General features: G+C 54.6%; 1 protein-coding gene across 3 annotated transcripts in view; it reads left to right on the forward strand.

Moving 5' to 3' along the window:
• MPPED1 (metallophosphoesterase domain containing 1) overlaps positions 1 to 19,955 on the forward strand; it is an 83,703-nt gene that overhangs the window by 8,521 nt on the left and 55,227 nt on the right. For all 3 annotated transcript variants that reach the window (XM_019623978.1, XM_019623976.1, XM_019623977.1), the window contains exons 2-3: positions 6,091 to 6,395; positions 13,551 to 13,732. In XM_019623978.1, the coding sequence (XP_019479523.1) occupies positions 6,172 to 6,395; positions 13,551 to 13,732 (406 nt within the window). In that variant the 5' untranslated portion in view covers positions 6,091 to 6,171. The remainder of the gene's footprint in view (positions 1 to 6,090; positions 6,396 to 13,550; positions 13,733 to 19,955) is intronic.

A 19,955-nucleotide genomic window follows, 5' to 3' on the forward strand; every position in this document is an offset into this window, starting at 1 on the left:
ATCCTTGATGACATTTCCAAAGACTGACTAATCAATTGCATATTTTCAGGCATGAGCAAAACAAGGAAAAAATACAATGTAAAGTTGGTTTTTGAGCTCGTGTGTGGAAGCATGGCTTGTAAAAGAATTGTTGCCAACCCCCGTACACCTTGGTACTTTTCTGTTAAATATTATTTCTCCCGCATGTAGCTTGGGAGGGCCGCTTAGGAGGTGTTAGGGTGGTTTTCCTGTGACACTCCGCCACTTTGCAACTAAGTTGTAAACAAAAGCCTCAGTGAGCAGTGCTTTCTGCGGAGCTGGCTTTCTCTCCCTTCAGCTGGAGAGTGTCGCCTGCAGGCTGGGCTGGCCGCTGCTGGCTGCCCCTACCTGGTTAAGGGAGAGGAGGAGCAGGAGCAAAGATGGGGTGTATTTCTGGAGGAGGCGTTCTAACGTTCGGCTCCCTCAGGACGCTGCAGCGGGGAAGGCTGGTGGGGCAGGCATTTCTACGGGGCTTCTTCTGTGTAATAGATGAATCCTCCCTGTGTTGTCATTGATTGCCATCTGAGTTTCCGACTCAGGACAACACGACATTATCCTAGCTCCACAGTTATGGCTACAGACAATGCCAATGATAGAAAGAGAAACACGGGTGCCTTTTGGGAGGGGGGGGGCGCGTTGCCTTCACAGCCTCAGAGTTGGCTTTGGTTACAGGGATCTTTACCCTTTATGACATTTCTGACTGTCGAAATGGGTACACTTTTGAGAGCCAGAGAGGATGCTGGGAACAATGACTGGTGGGGGACAACAGGTGTGAACTGGGAGTCCGTGTCAGGTGGAAGTGGATGCCTCAGGCCACATGGCAGAGGAAATCTATCTTTGGTCTGCACATCAGCAGCCCCTGGCAGCACACACGCCCCTTGGGCTGCCGGAATGACCGAAGTGTCTCCTTTGCAAACACCCACTTGCTGTTAAGATGCTTCATGTAAGCCAAGGCCCTTCTCAGCCTCTCCTTTCTGAGTCTTTGGCACATGCTGGCTGGCCTCATCATTTGGTGGGGGGCTTTCTCTGGGGCACAGAGACCCCCTCCACCTCTTGATAACAGGGTTCCGAGCTACTCTGTTGATCGGCCTAGCTGCTCCTGCTGGCCCCGAGCGCTTGGAAGGTCAGCTTCACATCTGAGTTATTTGGGTCCCAGAACAGGCCTTGCCCTGGAGTGGGGGGCCATGGATGTTTCAGGGCTGACTGGTGTTCTGCGGTGCCCTGGGGAAGGGGGTGGCAGACAGCTTGCCTACAAAAGCTAGTCAAGGGCTGGTGGTACTGGATGTGTCCAACCACAGCACCCTGGGGAGTAAAACAGTGGTGACTCACCCAGGAATGGGGTGGGAGGGAGACGGCCAGGAGCCCGGACTTCCCACAAGGAGGAGGGGGTCCTTGATTCTTTGAAAATCTCTGCTCAGTTCGTGGAAGTTCCCTGCAGAGTTTCATCGGAACTTTCTAACAACAGTGGAAACGCCATTTTGTGGGTACCTACTGTGTGCTCGGCCCTTGGCCAGCTGCCTGTGCAGGTACCATGTCCTGTGACCCTCTCAGTGGTTCTGGGAGGGAGGTCTTAGTATCTGCATGTCTACTGTTAAAAAGAAATCAAGATTGAGGACATTAAAGCTGCTTCTGAACCTGGGCTGTGAGACTTGAGGGCCTGTGTGGTTTCTCTCTCTCTCATTCATTTGTTCACATGTTGTTCTAGCCATTGGTTTCTCACTCAGCTCAGACACAGGACGAGACTCTGTGTTGGGAACTTTGGTGAGAGAAGCCCTGGGGAGCTGTGGGTAGAGGTGCCCGACCCAGCCTGGGGAGGTTGGGGGAGCTGTCCCCGAAGCCCCGAGCCGGGAAAGAGATTTGTGTGTACAGAGGTACACACAGAGCCTTCCAGGTAGAGGGAACAGCATGTTTGAGGGCCAGGAGGCAGGGTTCCTGGTGTAGCAGGGACACCCCGAGTGGTGAGCTGGGCCCGAGTGCTGAGAAGGAGGCTGGGGTCTGGGGCTTTACCTGAGGGGAGGTTGATCAGAAGTGCGTTTTAGGACATTTGTTCTGGAGGCTGGGGTGGTGCTGGCCTTGGCGATGCAGCAGGAGAAGGCCAGACAAGGTTTTGGGGGCTCCTGAGAGCAGTAGGGCCTAGAGCTGGCCTCTTCCTAGTTATGAGCTATCCGGACAGTCGGTGCCTAATAGCTCTTGTGCTCTGTGCCGTGGTTCCTCTTTGAAAGCCTGGCCTGATGGGACTCATGGCACCTGCGGTCCAATGAATGAATGCATTTGAGGGGAAAATGGAAAGAAAAACCCCCTTGGGAAAGGATAAGACTTGAGAAGTGAGCCCTAAAAAGTGGAGGGAGTTTTTCAGCAAGAATTTTTCAACCCGGAAATTCAAGAATTTCTCAACCATCTCAACCTGGGCTGATTGGGATCTTTTTGGAGGGGCAGGCACAAAGTTCACTTCGTCCCCTCTGTTACCCAGTGAGGAAGCGGAAGCACAGAGAGGTTAAGTGACTAGCCCAGCATCCCACAGCTAAGCAGCACCACAGACTGAATTTGAATCCCGCTTCCCTTGACCTCAGAGTGTAGGCTTTTCTCCCTTGCAGAAGCACAGCAGTGGCCAAGAACAGTAACAATAAAAGAAAGACCATTTATTGATGTTTGTCTGCCTTGGGGCCTTTGCACTTGCTGTTCCCTCGGCCTTGGTCCTCTTCCCCCAGGTCTGGGCGTGGCCGGCTCCCTCTCAGCATTTGCTTTTGAGGTGAAGTCATTTCTTCAGACAAGCCTTTCTTGATCACACAACTTAAAGTAACAGTCCCCCTCTCCCCCATTGCTCACCACTCCATCACCCTGTTCCACCTTCTTCCAGGTGCATATTCTTACCTGAAAGTATCTTTTCTATTTCCTTATATTTTCTTTATTGTCCCCGTCCCCCCCAACCCCATCCCAGTTCCTTGAGTGATCTGTTTGCTTTTTCACTGCTCTTTCTGGCCCCTGGAACGGTGACGGCCCTACGTGCTGTGGTGAATATGTGTTGAATAAGTAAATGCATTAATTAGTTCATTCCCCCTTCCTAGTCTAATTCCATTTCCTTCCCACCCACTGGCACGGAGGAGGCACCCGTGGCCCAGCCAGGATCTATGACTTGCTCAAGGTCGCTCCGCTAGACGGAGCCGGGATGGAAGCCTGGATGCCCTCCCCAGCGGACGGCCTCCCCTGCCGGCCCCAGGGCCCCTCTCGTTGTCGGCATGCTTTGTTATTTTGTGGACCAGGTGTAAATGCTTCCCAGCTAAAAGCTGTTTGTTGGGGAATCGCTGCTCCCCCTCTGTGGCTCGGCTGCATTCTCCGCACGGTGGCTGCTGCTGCTGCTACAGCTCCATAAATATTAAATGGGTATTAAAAGAAGGCTCCGCTTCCCAGTTTCCCGGATCTCTCTGAGCAGGGCCCATTGCGAACCCCCTTTATGTGAAACGCAGCATTTCACTGCCGAGCGCCTCCCGGGATGCCTCGCCGCCTGCTTCTTCTGGCTGAGTCCCCTGGTGCAGAGCGCTTCTCTCCCCACTGCAGCCCACACTGGCATGCAGACGCCTGCTTCCCGGGGCAGGGGTGGGTGGTGGCCCCTGGGGCCCCCCACCCCCTCCACAAGGGCTGTGCCCAGCCTGGCCGGCCTCTTGCTTGCTTATGGGGTGGGAGAGGAGTGATGACTCTTCAATCTTTAGCGGAGCCCTTTTGACACCCGTCCTCTGCCAGTCCTGTCCTGGCACCAGGGAATGAGGCAGGCAAGACACATACTCTGTCTATCCATCCCTCCCTTCATCCCTCCATCCTTCCCTCCGTGCCCCCATCCCTCTTTCCCTCCTATCTATTCACTAATTCAGTATTTATGAAGTATCTGGGAGAGGCCCTGGGTGATGACGATAATATAACAATGATAATAGCCAACATTTATTGGGCACTTGCTGTGTGCTGGGCTCTGTGAGAAGCCGTTTAGAAGTGCCTCCTCATTTAGTTTTCACGGCTGCGTGAGGTCGGTACTCGTCTTCTCTCCATGGTGTGGACGAGGAAACACAGCCTCTGGCTGGTGAAGCCACTTGCTCAGGGTTCACGAGTCATGGGTCCTCATCAGAGGATTTCAAATAGGGACGTGATGTTGGTCAGCTTGCATTTGAGGGAATTCGGGCTCTCTGGGGCTCCTGGAGCCACAGGTGCCCCCCCTCCCCTCCCTGGGCAGCAGCTGATCACAGCAGGCCCTCGAGTCACAGGTATGTAACTGCACTGAATAGTGATTGTAACAGTAACTGGATATTAGCTGGGCACTTGGTACCTGCCAGGCACCGTGCTCAGAATTCCTGTTCATTTAATCCTCACAGCTGCCCAGGGAGGTGGCATTCTGATTTTAAACACATTTTACAGAAGAAGCTGAGGCTCAGAGAGGGTAGGAAATTGGCCTAAGGTCACACAGCAAGTCAGTGCATTAATGGAGCTCAAACCCTTGTCCAGATTTGGGCTGTTGGAGCCCTGGAACTCCGTGTCTGCTGTCCAGGTCTCTCCGTAAGTGACAGACAGGACACCCAACTCCCCTACCTCAGAGGCCTGTCACACTGTGTCCACTGGGGGAGCCGATACTCTTAGAAACAAGTGCATCCTGGGGAGAAAAGCAGGTTTTTTTGTTGTTGTCTTCCCAAGTGGAGAGGAGGGGGCTGTGCTGTGAATCAGGATGCATTTTGGGGGTGGGTGGGTGAGGAGAAGGAGATTGCTATTTATTGCACCTTGTATGGGCATGATTATTGAGATTTTTAAAAAAATTAATAATCCATTTCTCCTTTGCGTGTAATTAAAATGTTCTCCAGTCTCTAATTTTTGTCATTTTCCTAATCTAATTTGTTTTCTGACTGTGTCGATTCTTCTTCCATGCACAAAGCAAAGGGAATTTTTCTTCGTTTGACGTGACTGGGATACGACCGTCCAGGATAGTTTAAATTACATTATTTTCTCCTTGGTTACATGCAGTGCAAATGGAATCATCGGAGGGTCTTAATGACCCCGAAATGGAAACAAAACAAAACAAAAATCTTCAAGGCATTTTTTATTTACATAAAGAAATAATTATGGAATAGAGTGACAAAAATAGATGGTCTTAGGAAGGAGGCGTTGGCCGGCGTGTCCAATGTGAGTGGGTCGGGCAGGGTAGGCTGTGTTGCCAGGATTTCACATTGCCCAGTTGGAATCAGTCTAAGGGACATTTCGGTTCACTATCTACAAACGCAAACCCCACTCTGCAATGAAAAAAAAAAAAAGAAAGAAAAAAAAAGATAGCATCATACATAAGCTGTGATTCTAAGTGGATTCAAGGTTTGACAGAATTCCTGAGATCCTTATAAGGCATTCAGGCAGGTTTTTTGAAAGGTGGATTCCTGCCCCCGCCCCCCCCCCTTCCTTACCCACCCTGGCCACCCCCTAAGCTGAGCTGGTGGATGGCAGTCTGTCTGGGAAAATCCCTTCTCTGGGTGGGCGTTGCTAACGGATATCTTGAGGCAAAATTGATGTTGAGGAAGGAATTTGTGCCTCTACCGTCCGCCTGCTCAGGCTTGCAGGGTGTGGGTGTGGGGCCGTGTGAGAGTGGGTGTGTTTGGGGGTCTGGGGGAGGGATGGCGTTGGAGGGGAGTCTTTCCTATTCCCCAGTTCCGAAAAGTAGAACTCACCTGTTTGCAGACTATCAGCCATCGTTCTGCTCCATCTCATGGTCACCCCGTGGGGCTCTGGAAGAGTTTGTCAAAGGCCAAGAAAAAAAAGTCTTAAGTATTTAAACATGTTGGCTCAGGCATGCATCCATCCATGATGTTGTGGGTTTTTGTTTTTTTTTTTTTTGGTCCCCTCCCTCCTTTTCCTCTTTTTTTTTTTAACCAAAGTATATTCATCAAACTGCTGAGTTGGAAAGATTTGTAATGAGTTTTTGAGCTGTACGACTCTGTTTTTTTTTTTTCCTCCCCACTCCCTCTCCCTCTTTGTAAATCTTCATCTGACATTAAATAAAGCAAATCCCAAACAGATTAACTGTCGCCCGGTTCTGCCTCATCTCCTCAGTCTGTTCCCAGGTCCGGCGCGGGGCCGGGCGGCAGTGGTGGCAGCGGTGGCAGGAGATGCCCGGGTGGCCAGCAGAGGTCCATGTGGCGCGCTAGGTGGGATCCCGGCGTCCTGAAGGCAGAGGCCCTGGCCCTGCTGCCCTGCGGCCTGGGCATGGCGTTCTCCCAGTCCCACGCGATGGCGGCGAGGAGGCACCAGCACAGCCGGCTCCTCATTGAGGTGGACGAGTACAGCTCCAACCCCACCCAGGCCTTCACCTTCTACAACATCAACCAGGGCCGCTTCCAGCCACCGCACGTGCAAATGTAAGTGGGCGGCTCGCGGTGGGACCGGCGGGGATGCGAGGGGCGGGTGGTGATAGACGCCGGGGTGGGCTCATGGATCGGGGTGCGTCCTGGCTTCTGGGCCCAACTGGCTCACGCTTGTTGACTGACACGACTCTGGAAACCCGGGATCACCACGGCTCCCAGTTGGGAGGGATGTGTGAGAAGTTGCCGAGTGACGGCCTGTGGGCTGATATTGGCCCAGAGTCCTGTTTCATTTGGCCTGGAGAATGTTTTACAAATATTTAAAAATGAGGTGATTGCAAATAAAAATCCAGACTTTTGGCTTTGCTGCAGAAACCCAAAAGGTCTGGCAACCCCAGGCCCACATGTCCTCATGACAACATCTGGGGGGCTGAGTTCCAGCTGCCCCCTCTTGGTGTTAGGGTTGGAGACCCCTGATCTAACTCATGTTACTCACCGTACAGATGGAGAGGTGGAGCCCCAGAGAGGGGAAGGGACTTGCCACAGACCCCGTGCGGGGGGGGGGTCCTGGTTTTGGGCTGGCTGTCTTGCCCTCCATTTTGTCCAGCCTCCCCCCGTCCCCTTAGGCTTCCGTTGAAAAAGCAGAGATGCTTTCCAAAAGAAATGGGGAGCTCTGCCACCTGCCCCTTGGGGCTGGTGGAAAATGCTAAGGGAGCCCCAGCAGTGGGGCTCATTGCCAGAGCACAGTCTTAGGACCCTGTGTGGAACCTGTTCCCAGCCTGGGTTTTCTCTGAGGTCTTGGCCCCATCCCGGTGGCTCCCTGCGTTTCTAGAAGACCCTCCTCCTCCATCCCTACGCTGCAGGGACACAGAGGCCCGGACAGGTGAGGTGACCCACGCAAGTGCACACAGTGGCTTAGCCCCTGACCGGGCCTGGGACGCCGGCTGCCTGCCTCCAGCCCAGGGCCCTCTCCACACTCAGCATCTTTTTGCTGTGGCGTCTGTGGATGAATGTGCCTCCACCGGAGAGTTCAGACATTTGTCCGCTTTGTCGTGGAAACTTCTTTCGGCCCCTTTGGGGTGTTTCTGTGCTGGGTCTGGGTCAGCTGATGAGCCTCTCAGGAGCGGGAGACCGACAGCTCCCTGTGACAGCACAGAGAGGTCAGAACTGTGATGGGGGTGGCTCCAAGGCTGAGGGGCCCAGGGCAGGCCCTCCTGACCACCAGGCTGAGTCAGATGCCCCTGTGAGGGCACAGGCCTCAACTTCCTTTAAGGGCTACAAGCACCACCTCTAGGGCACAGCGGTAGGTGGGGTCCTAGTGGCTGTCCCTTTGGGGAGACTCGAGAATCTGGTGTGTGGACCACTTTAGAGAAGCAGCCACGGGGCTTCCCAAATGCCAGCCTAGAGGTGGGGTGGGCAGGGTGCGGCCTCTCGTTACTGTGTGGTTCCCTCAGGACCCGTCCTCTCTTGTAAAGGGCGGGCACAGAGACAGTATTCGGGGAGAAAGGGCTCTGGAGGCAGGCGGGTACCAGGCCTGGGGTGGGTTCCAGCACTGGGGGCGCCCTCTCGCCTGTGGCACTGACCCTGGAAAACGCTCGTTTCCGTAGGGGCTGTGGGGCTGGCGTTGTCAGTAGTTGCCAACTTAATTATCTGGTAGATGTCTACTTGGCAAACTGCCTCTAATTTCCAGTTTGGGGCCAGACTGGTGGATTTGGCAGGATTCAAGCCCTAGGTCTCAGGCACGCTATTCCTTCGCCTCTGGGACCTGGAGTCCTGGAAGGACTGCGGCAGGGAGGGAGGCCTTCCCGGGGCCAGACTTTCTCGTGTGTCAATGGGGCTGGCAGTGATCATGCCTGAGGTCCCCAGATGCCAGGCTGGACTCCTGCCCCAGCAGGAATGGGTGCCAGTCCCGGGCCCTGAGGCAGAGCGGTGGGCTATGCGTGTGTCTGTGCCCGTGTGCATGTCCATATCGAGGGTCCCCGGGCACTGCACATAGTGCATGTAATGCCACATAGCACCACACAAAGCTGTCATTTACAATGCCTCTGCTCGGGCTCAGCAGACACCCAGGTGGCCCCCAGACATAGGGAAACCGGAAGTCATAGGAGAGGAGGGCCATGGGGCTGAGGGAGGACCCTCTGGAGAAGGGGACTTCTGGGTTGAGACCCAGAGGAGGACTAGCGGGGGGGGGCAGCAAGTTGGGAGGAGGTCGGGACAAAGGGGCATCTGAGAACTGCAGAAATGCCCAGCTGGGTGGAGGGTGCCTCGAGCAGGAGCCACGCAGGCTGTGTCCTGAGCAAGGGCAGTGAGTGACCAAATGAAAGAGGGTGATTTCCCCGATTTTACCCATGAGCAACTGCAGGCCGTTCATCCATCCACCTACCCACCCACCCAGGATGTTTGTGAGCGGCTGCACAGCACGCTGGTTAGAAATGCACTCTGTGCTGGCCTGCCTGGGTTTGAATCCTGGCTCTGCCACTTACTTACAAAGCCCTGCCCGCACTGAGCTGACCCCCTCAATGGGTTGTCAGACAGCACACACGTCATAAACGCGTGTAATGGCCCACGATACCGGTAGGGAGAAGTGCTATGGAGAAAACGTTTGCTGGCTTTCTCTGTTCACTCAGCTGGAGCGGTCACAGCAGGTTCACACCAGCCTGCTCCCCCACCGTCCCTCCTGGCCTGCTCTGTGTGGCCGCCTCCCCAGGCTGGCAGTGGGGCTCAGAGGCGGCTGGGGGTTCAGGCGAGGCCTGGGAAGAGCAGGCACCGAGCCTGGCTCTGGACTCCTCATCCAGTGCTCCCTCACCGTCTGCTTGGGCCAACCCGGCTTGGGACACATCTTGGCATAAAGCTGGGTAAAGCCAGGGCCATGCAGGAACTTGGGGGCCTGCTGCCTTCTACTGCCCCCTTTCAGACCCTGGGCCCGGAGCAGGGGGAAGTGTGCAGGCTGTGGAGGTGGCCACACGGGTTTCCATGGCGTCTTCACAGAGGGAAAGACAGGAGACAGGAGGATGGATGCCACTGCTGACACATGATTTATCACTGTCCTGGGCTTTGTCTCCGGGGTGAGGGAGCACGGGGGCCTTATTTAATAAATCCACAATTTATATTTAATAATAACAGTGACAGTCCCAAAGTGGCCTCCAATTGAGCCGTGTGATTTATGCATCTGCCCCCAGAGACCCTGGCGGGAATGAGGCTGCCTTTGCTTGAGTAATGATTAAGCTCTGAGTTTCGGGACCTGAGAATGAAGACCCTCACGCTGGAGGCCAGGAAACCCTGTGGTGGCCTGGGAGAGCCCCGGCAGGCACCCGCCCTTCCATCCTAGTTGGGCAGGTGGACGTGTGGCCTGGCTGTCAGTGAGAAGGCTTGAGGGACAAGGTTGTCCTGGGGGTCCACCTTGTATGTGCCTGGGGGGCTGGCGCCAGATAGATCACCTCTCCTGCCTGGCCTTTCAAAGGCATCCTGTTGGTGGAGACGAGTCCTGTTTAAAGACCCTCTCAGCACATCGGGCTGTGTGGGGTCCTTGAAGCAAAGCAGGCCCAGGGAACTCTGCTGTGTGCCGGGCCCGGAGTAGCCCCTTCGTACCTGTTCCCAGCCCTCTCAGCCGTGTCAGGTTGGTGTGCTGATCCCCTCTCTCGATGAGACTGAGGCTTCAAAAGGGACCCTGTGGCCCCTATCCTGTCCATGTGCTGAGAGGTCTCCAGGAGACAGAGAGCATCAGCCTGGAGCCCAGGGAAGGGGGTGAGGGGACAAGGCAGGGGGAGAGGATCAAACTCGGGCTCCGCCTGGTTCTCAGGCCCCATCCTGCATCCTTCTTCTGAAGGTGCAGCAGCTGTTTCCATCCTTCCTCTTGCCTCAGGCCTTTGCACATGCTGTTCCCTCTGCCTCTCAACTCTTTGCCCTGCTAACATTGACTCATTCTTCAGTTCTCACCCACGTGTCACTTCCTTGGTGGAGGCTTCTTCAGACCAGGTCTCGCCCCCTTCCTCAGCCCCCCACCTCAGCGTTAGGCACTCCCAGGCTCCCCCTTCACTGCTCATGCTTCAGCCCGCGGTTATACATTCATTTGTGGGACAATTTCCTAAGTGTCTGGCCCCTCCGCCAGCACGGGCTGGTCCCTCAAGCCTAGGACAGTGACAGGAAGAAGAAAGAAAGGGAGGCAGGCTGAGGCAGGGGGCACGACCCAGGGAGAAGAGCGGGATCAAGGAGGGCCTCCTGGGGGAGGTGGCAGGCGCAGCCCCTGGACTTGGAGAACCAGCACGTTCAAAGGCCAAGAGGTGGGCAGGAGGGGCGGGCACAGGGACTCAGGAGGGCACAGGTGAGGGTCACGTCGGAGCCAGTGCTTTGTGTAAAAGGGCACCAAGCAGTAGTGCGACAATAAGCCAGCCAGTCACTGCCCCTCCTCTGGCTTCAGTGTCCCCACTTGTAGGATGAGAGGAGGGGTCCAGAGGTCCATCTCATTCCAAAATGTCGTGGCTGACGCTGTCACATGGCTGGACATGCAGTTAGAACCTCAGTTGAAGGGCTCCCACCCCCTTGCATGCTCTGTCTCCCCTTTCTCCATACTTGGACTCATCTTCTTCTTTCCCTCGCTCCCAAGTACAGGCTGGGATTCTGGGAGCTCTGGGAGGTGGCCTCCGTGGGTGTCCTGGCCACAGGTGTATCCCTTGCACCTGGCAGGTGCCTGGCATTTTGCAGGCCCCCAGGCAGCATTTGTCATTAGGTTGACTGAATGAAATGGCAATAGTCCAGCTTGGTGGGAGTCTGGAACCAAAAACCGGCTTCTAATCTCAGCTCTACCGGCTTCTGTAGCTGAGATCCTGGGCAAGGCCGTCTTTTCTGAGCCTCAGTTCTCTCATCTGTATAATGGGCACAGACAGTCACCGTGCAGGTGAAGAGAGTGAGTACATGGAGCGTGCTGAGCACTTCATGAGCTCTCAGTCTCTGGGAATCATACCGGTACTGTTGTTACAGTTTCAAGGTTGAGTGTTTGTTACAATCCACAAAGCCGAAGACAGTGCCGGCAAGGAAGAGCCGGGGAGTAAGAGTCTTTACTTTTTCTCTGGGGATGATTATGTTGCATCCTCACTGAGCTCGGAAGACTCGGGGTGGAGGGATAAGAGCAGAGTTAAGGAACTCGGGCTCCAGCAGCAGGCCCAGCGCGAGTAGCTGGCGCTCAGATGGGAGCCGAGGGGCTCCCCCGTACGGGGCTCTCAGGAGCAGAGACGGTGGGGACTGGAGGCCGCCCTGCAGGCGGTGTCTCACTCCCTGCCTCTGCCTTCTTGGTCTCTCTTTGTCTCTCTGACTTGGTTTCTGTCACTTTGTGGCATGCTCACCTCAGTGTGTGTGTGGGTGAATGAATGAATGAATGAATGAGTGAACTGGATTGGCTCACTCATGTTCCTATGCCAGGACAATAGCGATTGGCTGCCCTTGGTGTAATCTGCTGTGTCGGGGGCGGGCAGGGTGTACAGGAGGTGCCCCAGGCCTGTCATATGGGGGCGGGGAAGGGAGGAACCCTGAGAACAGAGGAGTGGTGGGAAGAACTGGGAGGGAGATTTTAGGTCCCAGATCAGCTCAGGCACCACCTCTTTCTGGAAGCTTCCAGGGAGCCCCAGGCTGGGTCAGGGCCTTCGCTGGGCCCCAGGCCCTGTGCTGCCCAATCAAAGCTGGTGGCTTTATTGTCACAGCCTGGCCAAGTCTGTCTCCACCATCACTCTGGGGTCTCCTGACCTGGGATCAGGCCTGGTTCATCCCTGTGGCCCCAGCATTGAGCTCAGGGCTGGCACACAGTAGGTGATCAGAATGTGCTGTGTTGAACGGACCAGTGAATGAATGAATGAAAGAATGAATGAATAAAGAGGGAAGAGGAGGGGTTTCCAGCTCCCTCCTGTGGGCCATCGTTGGACTCAGGGTATTTTTCCTCTCCACCCACATCGGGCCCAGCTCCCACCTGCTGGTTTTCTAAGTGGGCTCAGCAGCCCCAGAAAAGGACCTGGCGTGCTCCCTCCTGTGATGGGGAGAGGCCGGCTGGGGGCCTCTGACTGTGGTGGACGGAGGGCGCACATGCTCCTTGCACATTAGCATGCTGAACCCATGTCTCTCGTAAGGTGTTAATTAAATTTCTTCGAAGTATATTGTCTGAAAAAAAAAAGGATAATTAGAAAGATGTCTTTAAAAGTATTTATGTAACTGATATGCTACCGCTTTTGGTTTGCCGCATAATTAGATTTAAACACAACTCCTCGAGCGGCATACTCATTTGGAGAGAGCTGCTTGTTGAAATGTCATGGCGTTGTTTTTAAGAGTTCTGAGCCTGGCAGAATCATTCAGCTGAGAGGCAGGGGGTGGTGGGGAGCGCGCCGAGCTGGGGATGGGGAGCGGGGCCTGTGCGTATTCCCTGGGACACCCAGCCAGGGGCAGAGCTGGGATTTGAACGCTGGTCCTCTGATTCCAGGACCATTTCCTTACACACCCCTGGAAAGCCGTTGTTCTCAATGTGACCAGACCACCTCATGGTTTTGGAAAATTGCCGCTTCTCTTTCGTGCCTTTCATCCACGGCTGTCCTTGGATGCTGCTTGCGCAGCAGTGGGGACTCAGCTCTTGCGACTGGACCATGGACTTCCATCCTTGCATTCTTGGTGGGGCCGATAGCTCCCCCAAGGGGGTCACAACTGTTTTTGGGGAGAGTGAAAAAAAATCTTACCCTTTTTTTCTTACAAAGCAGATATACACACAGTCCATGAGCAGATAGATAGCCTCTCTGTGGTGTTGAAATTTCTTGGGAGGGGGGTGCGTAGGGAAAGAAAGCATCTAAAATGGCCCTTGGCGGGTGATAATGGAGGAAGGGTTGAGAGGCACTGCTTTAGTCAAACAGCAGGTGTGGGCACTGTACCTGCTGACCCCTCCTACCCATCACCTCCTTTAACCCTCACAGCAACCCCCTGAGGCTCCCATGTCCCAGAGGGGAGACGGAGGCTCGGGGGGGAAAGAGTTTTGCCCAGCTAGTGAGTGGGAGGGTCAGGATTTGGATCCAAGTGGGCCCCTGGGATTTGGATCCAGGTGGGCCCCCAGGAAGGCTGGGCGCGTGGTCCAAGGTGGGGCTGATGTGACCTGACTTGCTGGGACCGTGAGCTGTGGCTTTGGCTGCATGCTGGACACGCACCAGTTCCATGGCCTGTGACTGCAGTGCCTTCTCCCCACTGCAGGGTGGACCCAGTGCCTCACGACGCCCCCAAGCCGCCTGGCTACACGCGCTTTGTCTGTGTGTCTGACACCCACTCAAGGACGGACCCCATCCAGATGCCATACGGTGACGTGCTGATCCACGCTGGGGACTTCACGGAGCTGGGGCTCCCGAGCGAGGTGAAGAAGTTCAACGAGTGGCTTGGTAGGTGCTGGGCAGCCCTTGGGCCGCCTGTGTGCCCAGCTGCCTTCCTCCCTGCTCTGCCCCCTCCCCCTCCCCGGCCTTCGTCTGCCTCTCCACCGCCCTGGGAAGCCTTCCCTGACCTCCAGACCAGGTCACACCCCTTTCAGTCTCCCCTCAAACCCTGGCAGGCTCCTACCCCAGCACTTGTCTCAGCCATGACTTTCCATTTGTCTGTGGGTATTTTTGGCCTGGGAGACCTCCTTTCCCAAAGGAATTTTGCCCAGGTTTGGTTTTGTCCACTTGTGTGTTCAGCCTTTAGTGCCTGGTATAGGTAGGTGCTCAATAAATAATGGATGAAACGAATGAATGAATGAATGAATGAATGAATGAATGAGTGACTCTCTCTCTGGGAACGGTGATGCCAGGGTAGGTAGTCAGCTGGTATTAATACAAACCACTGAGATGGCTTCCCCAGGGAGGGGCCCAAGGCACCAGAGGTGGGCTCCTCCCGTGGGCAGCTGTCGGCACAAGCAGCGAGCGCTGTCCCGTGGTGGTGGGCCTTGATTTGCAAGCGTATCCCCCAGGGTTTTGTCTTTGGCTTTTTGCTTTCTTCCAAAATAAGAAAGACATAAACCCGGGTGCCCCCTGGGAAAAGCTGCTTGCTTGGAATCAGAGGAACCTCCCAGTGAGCCGTCTCTGCCACAGCCTGGGGGGACAGATGGACGGCCCCTGCGCGGCCTGGCACACTGGCCCGCTGTCTCAGAGGTGTGGGTGCGGGGCTGGCCCACCCCCTGCGTAGCCCAGCTTGGCCGCCAGACAGTCCGCCTCCCCAGGGGTGTCCCTCTGTGCAGTTGGCTGGGAACTGCGGCAAGCGAAAGGCCTGGCTCTGCCAGTGGAGACAAATATTTACAAGCAAGGCCTTCCCCTCCACTTGGCAGACTCCGAGCTTTCAATACTGATTTTTCAAATGGGGAATTCTAATCAAGGGCCCCGTTAGGGATGAACTCTGGGAGGGCTGGGGTGAGAAAGAGCTCTGGCCCCCGGCTTCTCACCTTGCCCTGTGCTACCTCTGGGTCTGGGAGGGGCCCTCTCTGAGCCTGGCTTCTTATCCCGGCTGCTGTGGGTCTCAAAAGATGGGAGGCCTCACTTGGCTGAGCCAAGAGCCCATGTCCAAGGCAGAGAGCAGGAGCTGCTGTGGTCCAGGTGCAGTGTGCCAGCCACAGTGTGGCACGCTCCTTACCGCCACTGCCTGGTTGAATTTTGGGAACAGCTGTTTGGGGTGGGTGCTATTTGTATCCTTATTGGACTCACTGTGCTGAGGTTTGCAAGGGTGGGGACTGTTTCTGATGTACCCCCCTAGCCTGCCACGTGCTCCCTTCAGTGTAGAATGAATGAATAAGTGAACAAACGCTTACGTGTGCAGTGGGGGTGGGTACCAAGTGCTGTGGGGTCTCGGTGCCGGGACTGACCATGGCTTTCTCCTGGTGGTGGAGGCCGTAAATAAAAGAATTAAAAACATTTATATAGATATGGAATTAGTACTACCCATGTATTATGTGCATCCTTATTTTTCCCTCACAAATTTGGGCAGAAAAGTGTGCATTCTACCTGGCTAAATACGGTATGTCTGTGGAAACGTAGGGTCCTTCTTCATAATTTGCACTTGGAGTTGGATTGATTTATTGGCCTGACTTATCGTGGGTGGGAAGTGTGAACTTACAAAGGAGTCTTCCTTTTATAGAAGGTTCCTTTCCACCAGGCTTCTCCCCTTTGCTGCCTTGAAGTGTTTGCAGATGTTGGTGCTTGTCACTCAAGAGGGGTGATGAGTGTGGGGTGGGGGTGGGGCTTCAGACAGAAGACTCAGGAGCACTCTCTGTCCTGGGCTGAGCCGCAGGGAATTTGCGTGTGAGTGAAAGTTTCAGTTGGAGCCGGCTTATGGAAGTCCATCTGCGAGTGGCTTTTGGGGGACTTGTCCACCACACAAAGTGGGGCTCACCTCTGTGGGCCAGCCATTCCATCCCCAGGGATGTGGTGGTCGCAGCTGAGAGGTGGGCTGTGCACTCATTAGGTACGTGTAGGTACATCTGGATAAATCTGTCTTTATAGAGAGCTAGTGTTAGTTGAGCATTAATACGAGGTATGATCGAAAGATGCAGTAAATGTTTAAATAAAAAAATTATTACAGTAAAAGACACATTGTCATTAATCTCCCTCAAAATACTCCCCCTTGCTTCAAACGTACTTATCTCATCATTCTTGCCACTTTCTGAAACAGTTCTGGAAGTCCTCTTTTGTGAGTGTCTTTACTTCATACTCCTTATGATAATGTTCTGTGACACACATTGCTTCTGGTACAGCAATTTCTGTCAAATAAAAACATTACAGGGCCAGCCGAGTGGCATGTTGGTTAGGAGTCAGCTTGGAACGCCAGCTCTGAGCAGCAGGGCCCCGGTTCGGATCCCCCATGAGGGCCAGTGACGCTGCTCCCTCTACAGCTAAGATGGTGAACAACAGCTCAACCTGGAGCTGGGCTGCTGTGAGTCGCTGGTGACCTCGTAGGCTGCAATGGGGCTGGCCAGCAGCTGGCGTAAGATTTTGTGAGCTGCCAAGAGCCACCATGAACGGCCATTGTGACCGATCTGCCTCGCCTGGAAAGAGCGCAATGATAATACCAACATGGGCCAGTGAAGCAACGTCCTCCACAACTAGACTGAAGAACAAAAGGACAGCAACTTGTCTGTTCCCCTTCCCCGATTCCCCAATGCTGTTCCCTTCCCCCAATTCCCCAATAAAATCTTAAACAAAACAAAAAACCAAAAATATTACGGTGTGTCCTCATCCACCTTATTCACCGGATCTGGCACTGTGTGGCTTCTGGCTCTTCCCCAAAGTCAAAATGATTCAGGACTTCGAGGCAGCCAGGACAGCTCAACTAAAGATACTCATAAAAGAGGACTTCTAGAACTGCTTCAGAAAGTGACAAGAATGATGGGATAAGTGTGTCCGAAGCGAGGGGGAATATTCCGAGGGGGATTAATGGCAAGGTGTCTTACTGTAATAAATCATTTTAAATTTAAACATTCACCGTTTTTATTTTAATTACACATTCTGTGTGTCGCCCTGATTTTATATGCTGTTCTATGCCCTTTGGTGTATTATTAAATCATTTAATCCTCCTGACAACAGAACGAGGCAGGACTATTGTCACCACTATTTTACGGAGCAGAGCACGGAGGCCCAGAGAAGTGAAATGACTTGCCCAGGGTCACACAGCTTGTAAGCAGCAGAGCTGGGATTCAAACCCAGGCAGTTGGGCTCTGAAGCCGAGCTCTTGGCTTTTCCTCTGTTCGCCTCTCTGGTTCTTCTTAGGGTGACTCCTCTCTGATTCAAACTAAAGGTGGGGACTGTGCTATGAGGGGCCGGACGCCCTGGGTCTGCTTCCTGCCCAGGTGATTACGATAGCCACGTGACCGCTCTGAGCTCCAGTGGCCTCATTTTGAATAAGGTTGGGCGGTTCCTCTTGCTCTGCCTACCTCAAACGTTGTTTTGAGCCTCCACTGGGATGATGTTTAAGTTTGTAAACTGTAAAGTAACGTGTAGATGTTACTATTCCCTCATGGACTGCAGTTCGCCAGATCGGGGTAGACGCGGGGGTCATGGCTTGGTCCCACAGAAGCGGGGACATTTGACTGGAGCCTTGAGGCTGTGTAGGCAGGGAGAATGGTAGAACAGGTTGTATGTCAAAGTGCGTGGTTCCTGAGAAATGTTGACGTATGATCTTAGCTATGTCAGTGGTACAGACAGACAGACAGACAGATAGACAGACAGAGAAAAGACTGGGAGGAAATATTCACTCAACCGTTCAGTAAACCTGAGAACTCACTAAGTGCCAAGCATGTCCCAGGCACTGGGGTGACAGTGGGGAGTGAGGGGCAGGCCCACTCTCATCTGGTGATGGGCAGACAGACACACCAGAAGCTGTATGAGAGCTGTCTGTGGAGCTGGCCCGGGGGACGTGATGGTGACTGAGTGACCGTTTAGCTGGGTGGTCACAGGAGGCCTTTTGAGGAGGTGACCTTGGGCGAGGCATGGAGGGTGAGAGTGAGGCAGATGTAGGGGTGAGAATAAGGAACACTCCAGGCTGCGGGCACGGCGCCTGCAAAGGCCCTGAGGTGGGAACAGGGACCAAGGGAAGCGATGAGTGAGGCGGGCTTGGGGGGTGGGGGGTGGGGGGTGCCAGCTCGCACAGGCCTCGTGGGCCCGGGCCAGGGGTGGATTCTAGGCGTGATGAGGTTCTATGAGTTTTATGAAGGGAAGGGACCTTTCAAAAGGGTGCTCAACGGCCTGGACTGCAGAGCGAGGAGTGGAAGCAGCCTGGCCAGTGAGGGCAGAGGCTCTGTGTTCCAGAATTCACGTCTGGTGATGGGGCCATGGGGGGTTTATCTTCTTCATGATTCTCTCTCTTTTTCTCCCCACCTGATTTTTTACAGAGCACATGTATTATTTTGGTAGCATCCGATAAATGCAACATTAAAATCTCCTTGTTTTTAATGAAATGTTGGCCTCTGGTGTCTGATGGGGGTGGGGGCAGTACGGGCTTCAGGTTGGTCCTGGTGTCACCCAGCCAGTCAGGTCTCCATGAGCCCCTTTCCCAGGCCCATTGGCCCAGCTCACCCCTGGGGAGGAGGTGAGCTCCCCAAGGAGAAAGTTACAGATTTGAAATGAACAACCAGCTTCCTCCCCATTCATCGAAAGCACTTAGAGCCCGATTCCAGGGGCTACCTCCAGACAGACAAGAGGAGGTTTGAAAAAAACGAATAAAGACCCCCTTTGTCAGATAAGATTCGGCACCTAACGGTATCTGCGTGGCTGAATTCGCGCTGACTCTAGTTTGCTGTCGGTGTGTTGCTCTCCGCGCGGCTGTGAGTGGTGTCCGCGTTTTGCCCATCTGGTGACAGGGCCCCTCTGAGCAGACCCCCTAGTTGGCCATTAATATCCCCAAAATATTCATGCACCAGAAATGCCAGTTCGATTTGTAAATGTCCCAGTGCTCTGCTAAAAAATGCGAAGGACAGGCTTCCCAGCGAAAAAGAGTGAAAGGGAAAAGCAGAACCTGGGAGAACATATGCTAGAAGCCCCTCCTCCACAGCCAATGACGTGATGATGGACAGGCAGCACGAAGCCCGCAGACTGCGTGGATCAGTAAGTCCTGCCTGCGCAGGGAGGTGCGACAGCGTGAAGCTGAAGAGCACCTGCCCGGAGGTCAAGCCAACCTGTCTTCACCCCTTCTCGTTTGCTGTGTGACCTTAGCTTAGTCACTCAGCCTCTCTGTGCCTCGCCTGTAAAACAGGGAGAATTGTTTACTTACCCCATAGGCTTGCAGAGGATTGAAGAGTAAGGTTCCCAGACAGTGCTTAGCACATTCTGGGGACAAGGAGCAGCCCTCAGGAAGTGGGGGCTGTCATTGGGGAGCAACCTGCCTCTCCCTGATCCGAGCCTCCCACGAAACAAACACCGATCACCCAGCCTCAATGTCAGCAGAGCCGTTTTGTTCCAGCCACACTGGCCAACGCCACTTTCCGCTCCTAGAACCAGTTCTCCTCTCCGGGCCTTTGCTCATGCTTGTCCACTAGTGAGAATTGCTCTTTCCTCTCTACCTTCTCCACCGGGCAGAGGGCAGAGTCCTTCCCACCCTCCATTGTCGCCTCCCGTGAAGCCTCCCCAGCCCTGCTGGGCAGCATTGGTCCCTCCCTCCCTCGGGGCTCCCAGAGCTCCCTGTTCAGGCCTTGGTGGTGGCTCTCGCCTTGCAGTGGCAGGGAATTATTGGTGTCCTTGCGCTCTGCCACCGCTGTCAGCTCCTAGAGGCAGAGCCAGGACCTCATCCCCAACGCCAGCCAATGCTTGGCCAGGGTAGGCCCTGGACAGAGGCTGTGGACGCGGGATGGACGGGCGTGCCATGCTGACGCACTGTGAGCTGGTCACTGCATCCCCAGCGGGGCGGGGCACGACTGAGAGCCGTGAGCAGACCAGTGTGAGACGGGGCTGTTGTAACACAGGACGTGAGGAGGGTCTGAGAAGACTCGGGCAGAGGCTGAGTTGGGGTCTTCAGGATGAGGCTAGGAGCCGAGGCCACAGGTGACCTGGAGTGGACCAAAGGGGCCAGGTATTCCAGGTGGGCGTGTTTGCTCCCCCCGGAAGCCAGGGGTGCTGAGGGCAGGATGAGAGGCTGAGTGCCAGCTGCACC

This window comes from Hipposideros armiger, unplaced genomic scaffold (genome assembly GCF_001890085.2).
Source record: "Hipposideros armiger isolate ML-2016 unplaced genomic scaffold, ASM189008v1 scaffold_572, whole genome shotgun sequence".
Taxonomy (NCBI): domain Eukaryota; kingdom Metazoa; phylum Chordata; class Mammalia; order Chiroptera; family Hipposideridae; genus Hipposideros; species Hipposideros armiger.